General features: G+C 37.0%; 1 protein-coding gene across 8 annotated transcripts in view; it reads left to right on the top strand.

Annotated features, from left to right (window-relative positions):
• CEP112 (centrosomal protein 112) overlaps positions 1-16445 on the top strand; it is a 292963-nt gene that overhangs the window by 148429 nt on the left and 128089 nt on the right. For 6 of the 8 annotated variants that reach the window (XR_009153592.1, XM_058170477.1, XM_058170478.1 and 3 more), the window contains 2 exons: positions 6853-7083; positions 9477-9509. Coding sequence is in view for 7 of the 8 variants with exons in the window: in XM_058170477.1 (XP_058026460.1) it covers positions 6853-7083; positions 9477-9509 (264 nt within the window). In the remaining variant the exon portion in view is untranslated. The remainder of the gene's footprint in view (positions 1-6852; positions 7084-9476; positions 9510-16445) is intronic. The other 2 variants (XM_058170473.1, XM_058170474.1) reach the window with 1 other exon arrangement.

Here is a 16445-nt window from a genome sequence, read left to right as displayed (position 1 = left end):
AGACCACTTGACATGGAATGACCCTCTTTACAGTAATCAGCCTAGTTCTGCAAATCAGCATTTGTCCAAAAACTCAGTGTTGGCTTCATAAGGTTTGCATAGCATCTTTGTTGTTTTGGTTCCTGTTATACAGCTCACTTGTCCTTTGAGTTTCCTTCACAGGCTTATACTGCCTGAGGCCTTCAACACATAGCTTTTCTCTCTAAAATGTTTCTATAAACATTTCCTTAGTTCTGTAAACATAATGTAGAAAGCCAAATGCTAAGTTCATGAAATTGTAATTGAACATGGGGAAGATCATATAATACCAATACCATGCAGAATATTTAGGGCTTAATCAGTCATCATTGTCTCACTGAAATAAGTGGGCCTTAAAATTGTTCAGATTTGATTGAATCTCTAAGAGGGTAGTTGTTTTTAATTAAAGAAAATTTGTATACATACAGTATATATACACATGTGCACAAATATATACACACGCACACGTAACATTTTAAAATACTGACTTGAAATCTTTAATCAAAAAAATTGTTTACAAAATGACCAAACTATTATCAAAATATTTATATAAAGACATTTTTGACTGTAAAAGTTAATATTGGCAACAAAATGACTATCTACAGAAATTATTCCATTAACTAAGCATTATAATCAGGAAAACTTTCCCTAACTGATATGTTTCTCTCCTAAAATTGCAGAGGCATTCAGAGATTGATATTTTAAAAAATTGCTTAAAGAATTGTTAATTTGATAGAAGAGAATATTTGTAGCTCAGGGCTGAAATGAGGGGTCCTTGGTGCTCTCTAATCTTGGTTGTTTTCTTGCAGACGTTTCATTACCCAAACTAGATAACTTCATTGCAGAATCAAAATTGGTTATTTAAGTTTTGAAAGGTAAAAAAAAGAAAAGAATGTAGAAGCTCTAGAACTAATTGTGATTCTGTTTTAAGCATTCATTATTAATTTTTAAAGCCAAGTATTTTATCTAACTTATACTTTGCCAGTTCTGGTGTGTAGTGGAATAAAACAGGAATAAAATGGAAGATTTCTTATATATGTAAATATAGGGATTTCCCACAGATTCATATTCATGTGTAGCATATGGTACAATGCAGTGTATCATATAAAAACAGTGATCTTACAACTTTTGGATGCACTTTGAAGAAGTTTACAGTAATTAGCTAAGTAGACAACTGAATTTGTAAGATTATTTGAATTTTACAATCTTGAAATTTTAAACTCACCAAATGTTAAATTAATAAGAGTATTGGTCAGCAGCATAAAATCTTTTATAATAGATACTTCTAAAATATGTTTCAAAAGTTGAAAGACATATAAATGGAAGTTTCAACACAATCTTTTTATTAATTGTATTTGTAAGCTAAATTTTAAAAGCAAATATTTATAATTACATTTTTTATCTTCTTACCTCTGAAAAGCATGTTCAAAGGTTTGATGGAACTGAGTCACATTTCTTGATTTCAAAAGATAAAGCAACAACCACATTAAGCTAAATCCAAAGTTTTCTTTTATCTCTGTTCTGTATCATATATATTTTATTCTAAAACATTTTCTGCCTGCCATGTTTCATTTTTTATTTAAATGAAAACTAACTAGTCTAAGATTCAATAAAAGTAATTCTGGAGGGAAATGCTGTGTAGAGGGAAATATTTATCTTGAAATATGCAGTAGATATAGCTGATATTAATTCCCAAATGTATGGTGAGGTGTAGCATCCCTTACTACTTGCATTATTTGTTTACAGATAAAAAATGATTATTGATTAATTTGCTTAATAATAATTTGCTTATATGCTTGTGTTAGATACAGTATTTTATGTCTTCCCTATTTTACACATATATAAATCCCAGTCTTCAGTTTTATATTAAAACACTACTGCAAAAGTTGATTTCTTTTTTCTGACAAAGTGACCGGAACATTTCTTGGAACATTTCTTATTGTTACAAATCTTGTATTTATTCTATATAGTTTATCTATTTCTACCTCATATCATCCCTTCCTCCCAAAGTGCTAAAGTTTTCTCTAATATCTTCACTACAATCCTCTGAAATTGCTCTAAATCTCAAAAACAAAATTCTTTCACTCTCAATTCAAATAGAGCCAGATTCTCTAGTTCTTTTTCCAACTCTCTGTCTATACATTTGTTGTACTTTTGAAAGTTTCCACTTTTTATTAGTTTTACATCTCCAGGCTTGTTTTATGGAGCTTTCCAGCTTCTTATTATCTTTCATCTTTGCAAGTCTTTTACCCATTATTTTTTTTAAAAAAGCTGTCAATTTAATATCAGTGATACAGTTAACTTACTGCCCAAGGTCTCAACATGTTCTGGTATAATTCCTCTCTCCGCAGATTACTCTAGCAATCCTCTCCTCCCTTCTACTATTTTTGCTGCTTTTCTGGTGGTTGTCATTATATTATAATCCAAAAATGAAAGTGTGTCAAACAAGAGGGCTTCTGTTTGACATCGTGGTGAGATTAGAGACAAGGAGCTGGTCTCCATGTTCTCATGCCGAGTTCTCCCCATTGGTGGGTTCCGAAAGGAGTCAAAGCCACCCTGTAGGGGCAGTGAAGCAAAAAGGGGTGCCCTGTGAGGTCTCAGAGAGTCACAACTTTTCTCTTTGACCCAGGATTCTTTTTTCCTCTCAGCCATGGTGAGAAGAGGCAGCCAAAAGATGGCTGCCATGAAGCTTGATAACCAAGGAACAACTAAGACTGGTGCTGGAGAGAAGTAGGTGGAACAGTGACTGGAACTGGGGGAGAGGATTCCTTTTTACTTAAAACCTAACCCCAAGGAACAATTTAGAACTATTTGCTCAGAATTGTTTGTTAAAGTGCCGCTAAGCATCCTGAGAAAAATACCAGACTGGAAAGAAAAGATGTAAAGAGAGAAAAACAATAAATTTCTAAAAATACAGAAGATTGGACTCTTAAACTGGGAAGGCGTGGTATTGGGAAGGCACTTTAAAACGCTGGAATTATTAACTTTAAAAACTTATCCTGCTTCTATAATTGAATTACAATTAAAATTATGATCAAAATAACGAAAATGAGACTGACTAGTGGCAATGCTGAAATTCAAGTTGAAAGTGCCACCTGCTGACGAAAGGAAAATATACAATTCTGGGAATACTTACATGAAGGATTGTGAAAATATTTACTGGGATATATCTAACTAGTGCATGACTATTGGAGTCTCAAATATGAGAACAAGGAAGTTATTTAATTAAAGTGACCCCTTAATGTTGTGCTTGAAAATTGAACTTGTAAAGGGGACGTAAAGAGGCTTTTGATAACTTCTTGGACTATTTAAACGAAACTGATTGATTTCTTACAAAGAACTGTGATTAGTGTACTTCTTGAAGGGCAGTTTTAGGTCTGACTAAATGGTTCTTGGATTATTGGGCAAAAGTAGAATTAAAAAACAACAACAAAATAAGATGCTTCATAAGGAAGAAATGAGTGGAATTTTGAAGGAGATGGCGTTGATTTTCCAAAGCACAAAGGACATCATGGAGAAAGGATTTAAGGAGACTAGGGAAAAAATGGAAAATACTATACGAGGGATGATGAGTAAAGATCCAGACGCTCAGAAAAGGGAGGAGCTAACAGAAGGAATGGAAGAAAAGTTAGAACCGAAGAACCAGTGAACAAAAGAAGACAAGGAGGAGATAATAATAAAAATAACAGTATTGATGAATTAAACCAGGGGGAATATATTTTAAGAGAGTTGAAAAGAAAATTGGAAATACAGGGAGATACTTTTGAATGGGAGACAGGGGTTTGGGCAGATACTTTGGAAGCTAGTCAGCGGAAGAGGATAGAGATGGGAGAAATACTCAGATTGAATAGCCAAGAGGTAGATGTAGGCAGAGATTAAGATCCAAGAGGAATATGGGAGACAAGGAAAAAAAAAAAGCATAGCAACTAAAGTGCTGAAGCGGGCAAGAGGTAATGGATAGAAAGGAAAGGGTTTCTCTCTCTTTTTTTAATGTCTTGATTTGGTTTTCTTTTTCTTTCCCTTCTTAGAATGGTGGCATGATTAGAAATTAGGTAGAAATAAGAGAAGGGGGAAACATTTGTATATACATACCTTTATATAATAGAATAAAAGTAACAATAAAATGGGAAAATTAGCAATCGATTGATGGTATTATTAAGTACTTTTTAATAATATTGTGATTGGCATTGGAATAATATATTGAAACATTGAGCAATTAATGAAAGAATATAAACATGTGTATTACAGAATTATATAGATTTGATTATTGTAAAGAATATGATTAGAATAATTTTGTATGTCTAAATAATATTGGGATTGGGATTGGAATTGTGTATTGAAACATTGAATAATGAAATAATGATTGTTTCTTAATACAAATAGATGTAAAGAGTGAAATATGGGAGGTAAGTTAAAAATGAACAGGATTCAAAGTATCAAAGTGGACAAGAGATGTTGGATAGAAATAAAACATCTTTTAATAAAAGGGTGACATGCTTAGAAGTTAGAATAGAGATAGAAATAAGAGAAAGGGGGAATATTAGTGTATACATTTTTACATAATAAAATAAAAGCAATAACAAGAGGAAAGCTTAGAAATTGAATAGCGGTATTATGTATGATCAAATATTATGGTGAGTAGCATTAGAGCAATATATTAAAACATGGAATAATCAAATAATGATAAATTACAACTTAATATAAATGTGTATTAGAAATATATAAATTGGTTGAATGTAATAACTATGATTTATTTTACTAGTCTTATTTGTATTAGAATGTATGACACCCAGGTGCCACACTGTTCACTCATTGCTATGTATGTATATGTAAAATAAAATAAAAAACTTGAAACCAAACAACAACAAAAACAAGAGAAAGAGAAACAGCAAATTTTCCTCTTTATTTTATTTATTTTTAAATTTATTTTATTTGTCGAACAAAAACTACAAATCCAAACAAAGAAAATAAGAAAATCAAAATGTGACAGGGACAGTAGGCACACCAATGCACTTACATACATCCTCTTAGGGACCTCTTAAATATGGACTGAGGTACACAGAAATTAAATTAGAATTAAAACTGTGAAAGTTAATGGCTGAGACAACTGAATCAAGTTATTCCAGACTTTGACAATTCTGTTACAAAGATCAATTTTTAAATAATCGAGTTTAGAGCAGTTTACGCTAAGTTTAAAGTGGTTGTTCATATCCATTACAATTAATGCTAAAAAAGTCATTTACAGGTATAGCATTAGTATGTACAATTTTGTATGCAATACCTAAGTTTGACCGCAAGTGTCACAGTTCTAAACTATCCAAACCAAGAATTTCAAGCCTAGTAGCATAATTTCAAGCCTTCTCTGCATATTCTATTATGCACAGAAGAATGCAAGACTTTTCGTGTAAATTACTTCTGAACTCGCTTGATTGTATTCATATCCGGTGTATGGAAAGGATTCCAAACAGCTGAACAGTATTCTAGGATTGGCATAATCTATGTTTTGTAAGCTCAACGAGCAATATAATATTTCCAGGGGGGAAAAAACCATCATAGAATTAAATTCACAACTTTCAGTGCCCTTTTTAGCAATGATGTTACAATGAACTTTACCACATAAATCATCAGAGATGAGTACACCCTTAACAAAATAAGTGTCGTGTCCCACTCCTCCGCTGACGGCCGGGTCAGGGAAATCCGAATCAGGCTTGCCTCTGCAGCTCTGCCCAAAGTCCTAGCAAAGTCCTCAGAGCAGGCAGGAGACCAGTAAGTGACTTCAGCAAGATAAGTTCGACTTTGCCTGACTCAGAGACTGCCAGAAAGCAGATCCTTTATATAGGCCATGGGGTGTGGCTCCATGACTCAGCACTCATTAAGGCCTGCCCCTCCCTTCCTTCTGTTGCCTCCGCCTATCCAATCTTCTGATGCGAGGGTCACTCCAATCAGCTGTTGGAAGTAAACTTTCCTCAGGCTCACATGCTGTGGAGGAAGGGGAGGGGTCTAGCTGCTCCGTTTGCCTGGGCATGGAGCCAGGGCTGCTCCCTCCTCTGCAGCCTGCTTGGGCATGGAGCCAGGGCTGGGACCGGGAGGTGCCCCCTCCTCTGCAGCTTGTCTGGGCATGGAGCCAGGACTGGGGCCGGGAGGCATACATTCCTCCGTGTTCGGGAGCAGATAAGCAGACCCCGGCTGCGGTGAGAGCGGACAAGACACAACAATAAGGGTCATTACTTTTTCTACTTTGTCTTTCTGTGCCCTTAATATTTTTGTCTCAAATGGCATTCTATTGTTAGTTAACATCCCAGTCAGTATCTCCATAGTTACAGACAACATTACAGTCTGGTTCATGTTACATTGAGAAAATCTCTATCTGTAAATTAGTGATAACTGAAAATGTTTAAGAAATGAGGCTTGTTTTAACCTTTTGTCCATATAGGTTGCATTATGACAGTGAGGGTGATTGAAACCCCTCAACTTCAACTGCTCAACTCATGAGTCAACAGCAAAAAACTCAGTTTCTGAGTTCCCGGTTACAAGTGGGCAATCTCACAATCTCTGCTTTTTCCAGAGAAGCTGCATTGGCCAGAATTCACTGTCTGATTACTGATCTGTACCAAAGTGCCATCCCTGCTTCTTCCGGGATATCTACTTCACCATGAATTCTCAATGGAGGCTTACTTAAAAGGCTCACTATAACCTGTCAATAGTTTGGGAAAGTATTTTCCTATTTTTCATATGGCAATATTTGATATTTTCTGTTCTAACTGATGTAAACTTTGTGTGTGTATAACAATTAAGTATTTGTTCTTGTTGATTGGTGATATTGTTATTTTAAAGATCATCTGTGACATGGAAGCCCAGATCCACTCTCTGAGGGAAGAGCTGATTCAGGTGAATACTCAAAGAAAACAGCAATTGGTAGAACTTAGCCTTCTTCGGGAAGAAGAAAAGCAAAGAGCTGCTCGAGATCATGAAACTACCATGAACAAAGTGAAAGCTGAGTCAGAAAAAATGATTCTAGACCTGAAAAAGACTAATGCTGCAGAAAAGGAGATGGCACTGGAAAAGGTAAGAATAAAAATATCTGATTAAGATACTGCAATTCGGGGATACTACAATTAATGTGGAACTAACACAGTATTGAAATAAGTCTGGGAAGTGTGAACAGCATGTTACTATCTTCATTCTGCACAATGCACATAAACCAACCCTGTATAGGTATTAGAAGGGGTTCTTTATTGAAGCCTTTAGCAAAGCATGCGTTCAAATCAAAACTATAACACAAAGAACTACTCTGCTTCAGAACAACAGAGTAGCCATGTCACTTCATTTCTCTGGATAACTGGGACATCTGCGCATGTGTGAAGGAAAGTACTTGTTTGAGATGGCCCAGTTTTGATTGGCACTGAGGCAGAGAAAGGCGACGTGTGGGAGGGCTGGGAGGCCAAAAACAGGCCCGTTTTTTAACAAAAATGGGCGTTTTGGCCTCCCCAGCCCCCAGGAGCACTCTGTAGGCCTCCCAAACCATGAACAATAGGCCCGGTTTTGGCCTTCCATACCCCTCACGTGTCACGTTTTTGCCCTCCCCAACCTCCAGGAGCACTCTGCAGGCCTCCCAAACCTTCTGCGTGCCTCGTTTTTGCAAAAAATGGTCCCATTTTTCACAAAAACAGGACGCGCAGAGGGTTTGGGAGGCCTGCAGAGTGCTCCTGGAGGTTGGGGAGGGCAAAAACGTTTTTTTTTGGTTTACCTTTGGTGTGTTTTACACTCTGGTGTGTCTTATAGTCTGAAAAATATGATATTTCAGTGTAATAAAGAGGGAAGTTTAGGATAGTCTATAAGAATTTGTGATACTGAATTGTGGATGCACTCTGCAGGTTTTCTTATTAAATTTAAAAGTTAATTCTGACTTTGCCTTTCCAAGTTATTTAAAGTTCTTCTACACGCTCCTGCACTGGACTAAAGATTAAGAACAGTTAAAAAAAATTCCTCTTTTGCAAAAGAGTAAACTGAAAATTAGATGGTTTTTCTCTTTGGAATCCTTGATCAGCGGATGATCAGAAACTAAGCTTGTAGATGGTTGGTGCAATGACAATGAATGCACCACCTCTGCTCCACTCTGACCCCATCATTTTTAGTCTGTATTTAATCTTTTACAATTTTATTATGCTGTTATGTTTATCATTGTTTTTATATCTTTATTTTTACTCTATTTTAAGCTGCTAGAGTCATTTTGGGTAGTGAGAGAGGGACGATATGCATTTAATAAAAATAAATAAATAAATAAGCACAGTGACTTAGCAACAGTGTATATTATTATTAACAGGGTACCAGAGATCCTATCAATTCAGTGCATTCCTATTTATCCTCATTTTTATGCCCTCTGCCCAGCATTTTCTTTTGTCATAATTGCAGTGAATTGAACTTGCTTGTCTTGGTTCAAATGAAAAACCCGAGAGTGTGGGCCAGAATCAGATATTATGAAAAATTGTGTTCTTGTGAACTTAAATATTCAAGTTCAGTCTTGACATACCTCAGAAGGGAAATACTTTCTTGTCTATGTCTTATTTATTATCTTTGTTTTTCTTTGTTTGATATAATTACATTAACACTTTTTAAATCAGGAACTTTAATAGATGTCCTATTAATGTACCAACATACATAGAGTATTAAATGATATTACTAGTTTTCTGAAATGGTACAGCATATAAATGAAGCAAAATACTGCTGATAAAATAAACCTTCATTTTACTTTACTTCTAGGGCTTTGGTTTGGCTTGTTTTGCCATTGCTTTGGCAAATTTCCTTTTTGATGGTGCTTAAATACTTGATGTTAGACTACAAAGGAACTTCTCAAAATACTTATCTACATTAGTTGACATCCAGGTGTTTAAATGCTTTAGCATATATTAAAGTACCATCTATAATTTATTGCAAGATGAAATACGGCAACCAAATGGAACAATTAGCATATAGAATTGGAACAGCATTTGGGAAACTGACATTTCATTTGCGGGTATCATATTCTTCGTCTCTAATTTTAAACAGCTTATGTTGGAAATCTGCCAGCTTGAAACTATTACATAACTATGATCAACAGTTCAGAATCTTTTCGGAATTTAAAGAAATCCGCACTTAGCATAATTATTTAAAGCCAAGGTCAGAGAAAGTATTTAAATCTTTGAAATTCTTAATTAAAGGATTAATATTAACTCATGACGACACTGTCATTTTTGCTTAAAAGCTGAATTTGAATCACATCCCCTTTTCCCCCCTCTTAGATCTTTTTAAATTTGAAACACATTAATGGGAAAAGTTAAGTTTTCCAAATTAAAGTTATGATGTTTTATTATGGTATATTTTCTTTTTAAAAGTAACTGATCTTTTTTTGTTAAAGAAAGCAAAACTATAATAATAACTAATGCCAACTGAAAACTTTAAATGTTTGCCTATATCTACAGAAACAGAAACAGATTTTCCAGGAACTTTATATGGCAAGTAGACCAGTTGTAGTCTACAGCAGTACATGTAATTTGAAGAAACGTAACATGAAATCTGTATGATTCTTATTGAATATAGAAGAGATTTTCCATTTTAAGAAGTTTGGTAAATGATCCTGTTGGGCTAAAGTTTGCTTAATTTGGGCTGTTGGGCTAAAATCTGCTTTATTTGAGGTATGTAATGTTTGAAATGTCAGAGGCTGCTGCTCAGCTTTCTAATCTTCTGAAGGCTACACAAGACTATTTTATGATGCTGTGATATTACCAAAAAGGACATGAGTGATTTCTTTTTTTATTATTTTTTCTTTGCTTGTATTTTTAACTAGGATGGTGGGATTTAAGAATAGGAAATGGAAAAAGGAAGCCTGCCAGATACAAACCACTTCTATTTCTCTGCTTAAAACAATCTGAAAAAAATTAGCCAAAGTCATTAACAATTAGGCAGGGGTGAAATACTACCTGTTTGCACCAGTTCGGATGAAAAATACCAGTTCAGGTGAACCGGTAGTAAAAAAAAGCTACTGGTTTGTCTCAACTGGTATTTCCAATGATCAGCTGTGCCGCACAGTTTATATTGTAAGCTAAATTGCGCGGCACAGCTGTTCCCCCCCCCTCGCTGTTCTACTTATCTTCCCAAGCCTCCTTCTTCCACGTGAAGCACGTGTTTGGTGTGTATTGTATATGTGTGCGCAGCGTGCTTTTGGCACACACTGCGCATGCAGGCACAGCATGCTTTTGGTGTGCACTGCATGCACGTGTGCAGCACGCCTTTGGCATGCATCGCACATGCGTAGGCAGCGAACCAGTGGCAATCTGCAGAGGATTTCATCACTGCAATTAGGCATGTGTTGTGGTCCGTCAGGAGCCTACGGTGCTGGTGGCAGAATCGGACAGTGATGAGGCGGAAGCAAGGCCAGGGCCATTGAGAAATGGGGTGTGGACTCCAGGGCCTCCAGAGGCTGAGAGTAGTGAGGAGGAGGAGGAACTGGGAGAGCCTGTCCCTAATGCCTGAATGAGAAGAGCTGCCAAGAGGCAGGAGCAGCTCAGGCAGAGAGGTCACCTCGGGGGGTAGGGGCAAGAGGTAATTGGCCCCTCCCATAAGGTTTAAAAGGAGACCGGCATTGGTGTCTCAGTTTGCCGGAAAACAATGTTGGAGCTGCGCTCGTCCCATTCTCTGCTCTGGATGTTTCTCTGAGAAGACCTTGGCAGCTCTCCATTCTCTGCTCGACACGCTTATCTGCAAAGGACTTTGGCAATTATCTAAATTGGACCAGGTTGGAAATAATGACAGACTGTTTTGTGTGAGAAGCCTTTGCTTTCTTTTGAGTTTCAGGAGGCTGGGAATGGGTCAATTCCCAGCTGCTTGAATAAAGTTTATTTTCATTAAGGACTGTGTTTGTTGCTACCTGCTCGAGTCTGGGTCACAACAGGATGCAGTCTTGCTGCACTGAGGGTTATGGATTCTGTGGAGTGCATGGAATATCTAATCATTAGTATTTATGTTGATTTTGTAGAGTGGGATTGTAGGTTTTCAGGGCAAAAATAATGCTACGAAGAGTAAGAATAAAAGAGGCAATGGTATAGGTTACCATAAAAATCTAGTGGTCCTTTACACAAGGAACCTTTGTCAATAACATTATTTGGGAGGATGGGATTTCTCAAGAGAGAAAGGGCCAGTCGGTTTCAGATGTTACTTGAAGAAACTTCCAGAGTGAGGCCAGCAGCCTTTTCATGATGCCAGCAGTGTTTGACTTTTTTTTTCTTTAAAGGTGGCAGGAAGCCTGAAGGTGACACTATAAGATAAGACTGGTGAGGTAAATCATGATGTGTGGTTTTTTTAAAAAACTAGAATAGCTGTTAAAAACAGGTTTTAACTTTTTTTAAAAAAAATTAAAAAATGCTGCAAAAATAAATTGATTTGCAGATTTTGATTATATGACCAGGCAGTGATGGCAAACCTTTTTGGCACCGAGTGCCGAAAAGGGAACACGCGCACATCGGGGCTGCAACTTGGAAGAGGAGCTGCCCAGGGTGCATGTGCACCCCCGAAAATAAACTTCTGGTTTCTGCCAGTTACTGTTCTGGGTTTTTGATGCACATGTGATGATCAGCTGGCCAGCGCACATGCTCACACAGAAAAATGGAAGACCAGCTCTTCCAGTTTCTGGCACTGTATTGCAAATGTTCTGTCCCCCCTTCGCCTCCGTCCGAGTGATGGCTTAATTAACCGGCACTATCAGCTCTGGCAGCAGAATAGCAAGCGTCTGCCAAGTGTCTCTGTTATCTCCCTCGACGCCGATGAATCATCCAGGAACAAACTTCAGCTCTTAGTTAATCAGTTGATTTGCCTGCTACGAAGAGACACAGCAGCTCTTGCTGCCTTTATATCCTGTGGGGTGTGGCTCCATGACTCAGCATTTCCTAGGCCTGCCCCACCCCTGCTTCTGTTGTTCCCTCCTCTCCTGCCTACGAAACCTAGGTTCCAACCAAGCCTGATTGCCATCAGCTGGGTCTGAAGGTGTGGCCTGGGGGGGGAAAGAGTCAGGGGACGGAGGCCTTGTTATCTCTTCCACCTGGCCTGCCTCTGGCTCCTGGAGCTGAGCCAGGGAAGCCGGTGCTCCCGAGGTAAGTCCTGACGGCCCTTCCCCCTCACTTTCCAAGTCACTTTCTGGCAGGAGGCCTGGCTCAGGGGGTGCAGACACAATAGCAAAAAGGCCAGCTGATTGTCATGCGTGCATGCATACCAGAAACCCGGAAGAGGAACAGGTGATGCCGTGCATGCTAGGCAACATGGCTCCGCATGCCACTTCAGGCATGTGTGCCATAGGTTCACCCTCATGGCCTTAGGGGTTTGTGGTCTACAAAGATGGCGGTATGGGCTATCTTCAATTCATTTGACTTGGTGTTTAATTTAGAACGGATGAGATGAAATTTGAATATGGAGAACTTTAACATCTGTCTTTTGCTATTGTCTCAATTATATAAGATAGACTGAATGAAGAAACAAATATCATTTGCCTCCAAAAATTACTGTTACTAGAACAGATATTATAACAGAATATTGCAAATATGAACGTGCTTCTCCTTCATCTTTGTGTGAATTAGGAAGAGGCCTGAGTTTTTTAAAAAAGTTTTTTCTTGGAATGGGCTCAAGCCAAACTTTTTTCATCATTGCCTTGGTAATGATTCTCTCTGCTGTCCTTCAGTGCCATTCTCGATACCCTCTCTCTCTGTTGTGAGATCCCTTCTTTTTCAAGTTGCAGTTTCACAACAGCCATGAACATCTGCAAGCATTCTTGGTTGCCTTATGGATCCAGATGTTTCCAGAGAATTTGGTGGGCAATTCATTGTGAAGAAAATTAACAAATGGTAGCTGGTCAGCTACAAAAGAATGGATTACCTGGATCTTTTCCAGTCGGTATTCAGAGCTAGTTATGGGGCAGAAACAGCATTTGTTTTTTGTTCTAGTCAATTACTTTGGTTAAAACCTTGATGGTGGAACTGCATTTCTTGCTCATGTAAGATCTAATATCTAATATTGACTCAAATATCCTGTGTCTTTTCGCACTTCTACCATTGGGCAGAAGACATCAAAGCATAGCCAGCCAAACAAATACGTTTAAAAACTTTGAAATAACTCTGTTCAACTTCTACTGACTTATGGCCTATGATCATTCCTAGAGCAATGATTTGATGGTAATAATATAAATTGATAACTTTCTATCTGTGCTATTGCATGTGCTCTGTATTGAACTTTCATTGCAGTGATATAGAAGAGACAGCAAATGGAAATTGAAAGCATAATTCAAAATCATATAAAGTCCATTTTGAAGGAGTTGCATTGGTTGCCCAAGGGCTTCTGTTATATGCAACAGCTTATTGCAACTATTAAAGTTCCCCTGTTCTTGTATAGTCCTTTGAAACATAAAGAACTGTTATAGAGTTCTTTTTTCTGCTCCCTAATATATATAATATAATATAATAATATATAATATATTAGGAAGTTAATATATCTGCTCCCTAGTATAATATAATATGAAGAAGACAATATAGTATTTCCAGGAGAGAGTCTTCTCACTTCTGGCTAAGTCATTATCTCAGTCTCCTTTCCAGAAGCCAAGCTTGTGTAGTATTGATTTCTGTTTGGCTATATCTGAAAATGTAGATATTTAATCAAGCTGTTGGCTGTGGTTTACCGTAGACTTTCTGTTTATACTTTATTGATAACATTTCTGCTTTTAATTGGCTGATTTGTTAGTGCTTTACTCCCTTTGCAAAATTTATTTTAGCTGTTCTCGGTCCAATGATTGATTGATTGAATGTATGCATGCATGCATGAATAAATGAAGGATTTTGTTCCACATGACGGTGACTCTTCTTGTAGAAGCTAAACTTTGGCTGATGATTATTTGTAAGGTGATGGTAGGATAAGGAAGCTGTCCATTAAACTACAACAACATTGAATACAATCCTGACCAATTCTTCCCTTGCAAATAATCTCAGGCATTTGCAGTTGACTGTAAAGTTTCAGAGTAAAATTAACAGACAGTGGTAAGACAAATATACAAATAGAATGAAACTATTGCCTTACACACTGTAAGCCACCCTGAGTCTTCGGAGAAAGGCGGGATATAAATGTAAACAAAAAAAAAATGTTTTTTCTCTTCTGATGCAAATTATCCCATCCTGATGGCAGTTCTTGAAAAATGTTTTAGAGAGTGCAAAAGTCAATGTGCACAACTTTAAAGAAACCAATCCTTCTCTGGGGACATGTGAGAGATGCATTGGAAGGCAATCCTGTGCATCGGGGTTGGTGGGTGGTGGGGTGGTGGTGAGAAATGCAGATGCTTTAAGTTAGAAAGGAGCTATATTTATGCCTCCATGTGCTCTGGAGCATTTTTTGGAGTTGAATCTAAAATGCTACATTAGTTTAGTTTACTTTATCGTCATTGCACCTTGTACAACGAAATTAAATGCCATCTTCAGTGTATATCATACATAAGAAAACTATAAAAATAAAACAAAGACACACATCCTTCACATTCTGTACAGTTGAATTGAAAACCCCTGATACTGCATTAATATTACACTATACAGTAGAATTCAGTATAGTTACTGCTCTGGGGTAGAAGCTGTTTTTCAGCCTATTTGTCCTTGTTTTTATTGTCCTGTACCGTCTGCCAGATGGTAATAGTTCAAAAAAAGGGCGTCCAGGATGAGATGGATCTTTAAGAATGTTTTGCTCTTCCAAGGAGGGGAGAGGGCAACCAGTGATCTTCTGGCAATGATGTTAACCCTCTGGAGCACTGTGCTATCTGCCACTGTGCAATTGGCAAACCATACACAGATGCAGTAAGTTAAAATACTCTCTGGTGCAGCAGTAGAAGGTCATCAGCCTAACTCTACTATTTACACCTGTAGTTGTGTCTTTCTGTCTGATCATTGCTATAGGGTGCGTCAGCATTGTCTATGGGATACACCTTAGTCAGATGTAACAGAATGAATAAACCTTGTATAGCTTAATAAGTTTTCAAAAAAGAGAAAAAAGAATCAAGTATAGGTTTATTTGAATACAGACGTGATTTAGTCTTAATCTGTTATTAACATTCATCTGAGGAAATTATTTGGGGTGGGGGGCATGGAAATTAAGCATTTAGATGTTTAATAAATTCTAAATGAAAGATCAGTTGATATATTAGCAGCACTCTTAAGAAAGCATTTTTGTATAAAACAGCTATATTTAAATAATACACTATCTCTAATATATTTTATTCTATAGTTGTTTATATAGATATTTACACAATGCATGCGCACTGGAAAGGTTTCCACAATAAGTTCATGTCTGTGAGGAGGTGTTCCCTTTCTCCTTTAAAGGATGAAAAAATTAATTTGTTACTGTCCACCATCAATTCAGCAAGAGTAATACATGCAACAAGTTCATATCATTTATTGCATAGAAATATCTGTGGTTAAGAAGTCTTGTAATTGAAGTCATATACATATTGTTGAACAATTGGCAGCTATAAACTCCTTGCTTTCTTTGCTCTTATCCCGATATATCCCACTGCCACTATTCCTGTAGATAAGGATCATTCACTTGCTTTCATGTGTATCTGTATATATGCTAGAATATAAAAAAACTGCTAAGCAGTATAAATGTCATAAGTAATATGTCAGAAAGTCTGTACTGTATTTGGCTGTGGAAAGTGATAATAACTTTGTTTATCAGATTGCCCGGATTCCGCTACCTATATCAGACTTATCTGTGGTGCTTATACAGAAAAATATGACTTTTTCCCTTTTTCTATTAGGCATCAAAGGAAGTAAATAAACAATCATAAAGAACAAGAACAGGTAAAACAGAAGATTACAGATGACTAAGCAAGGGATTTTGAAATAAGGAGGTTATCATTTTCAAGTATATAATTAGTTATAAATAACTAAATATATTATATTGCTTTAAAGGATTACAATGACTACTAAGCTCTAAAGCAGAGGTGTCCAAACTTGGCCCCCTGAAGAGTGGTGGACTTCAACTCCCAGAATTCCCCAGCCAGTATGAGCTATAAATATGAGCAAGTTGCTGGCTGGGGAATTCTGGGAGTTGAAGTCCACCACTCTTCAAGGGGCCAAGTTTGGACATCCCTGCTCTAAAGTAAGAGTGAATATCAAGAACCATGATAAAGACAGTATAAATCACCAAGTACAATTATAAAATATAATTCAGTCCATATTGGTGAGAATCCATTGTGATTTGGTATCCTGTAAAGTTGAAATATAGGTTCTATACATAATCCAAATGTTGGCTATAGCACAAATGCATATTAGTCTAGGAATGGTTTTCAGGTTGTGTTGAGTTGTAGGACGGATGTACTTCTATGAAATGAGGTTATTCTAGAAATCAAAGCATACTCCTACAACTTTGTTAAT

Source organism: Ahaetulla prasina, chromosome 2, assembly GCF_028640845.1.
Source record: "Ahaetulla prasina isolate Xishuangbanna chromosome 2, ASM2864084v1, whole genome shotgun sequence".
Taxonomy (NCBI): Eukaryota; Metazoa; Chordata; class Lepidosauria; order Squamata; family Colubridae; genus Ahaetulla; species Ahaetulla prasina.
The sequence above is the reverse complement of the archived record's forward strand: the minus strand, read 5'-3'. Positions and strand labels throughout refer to the sequence as shown.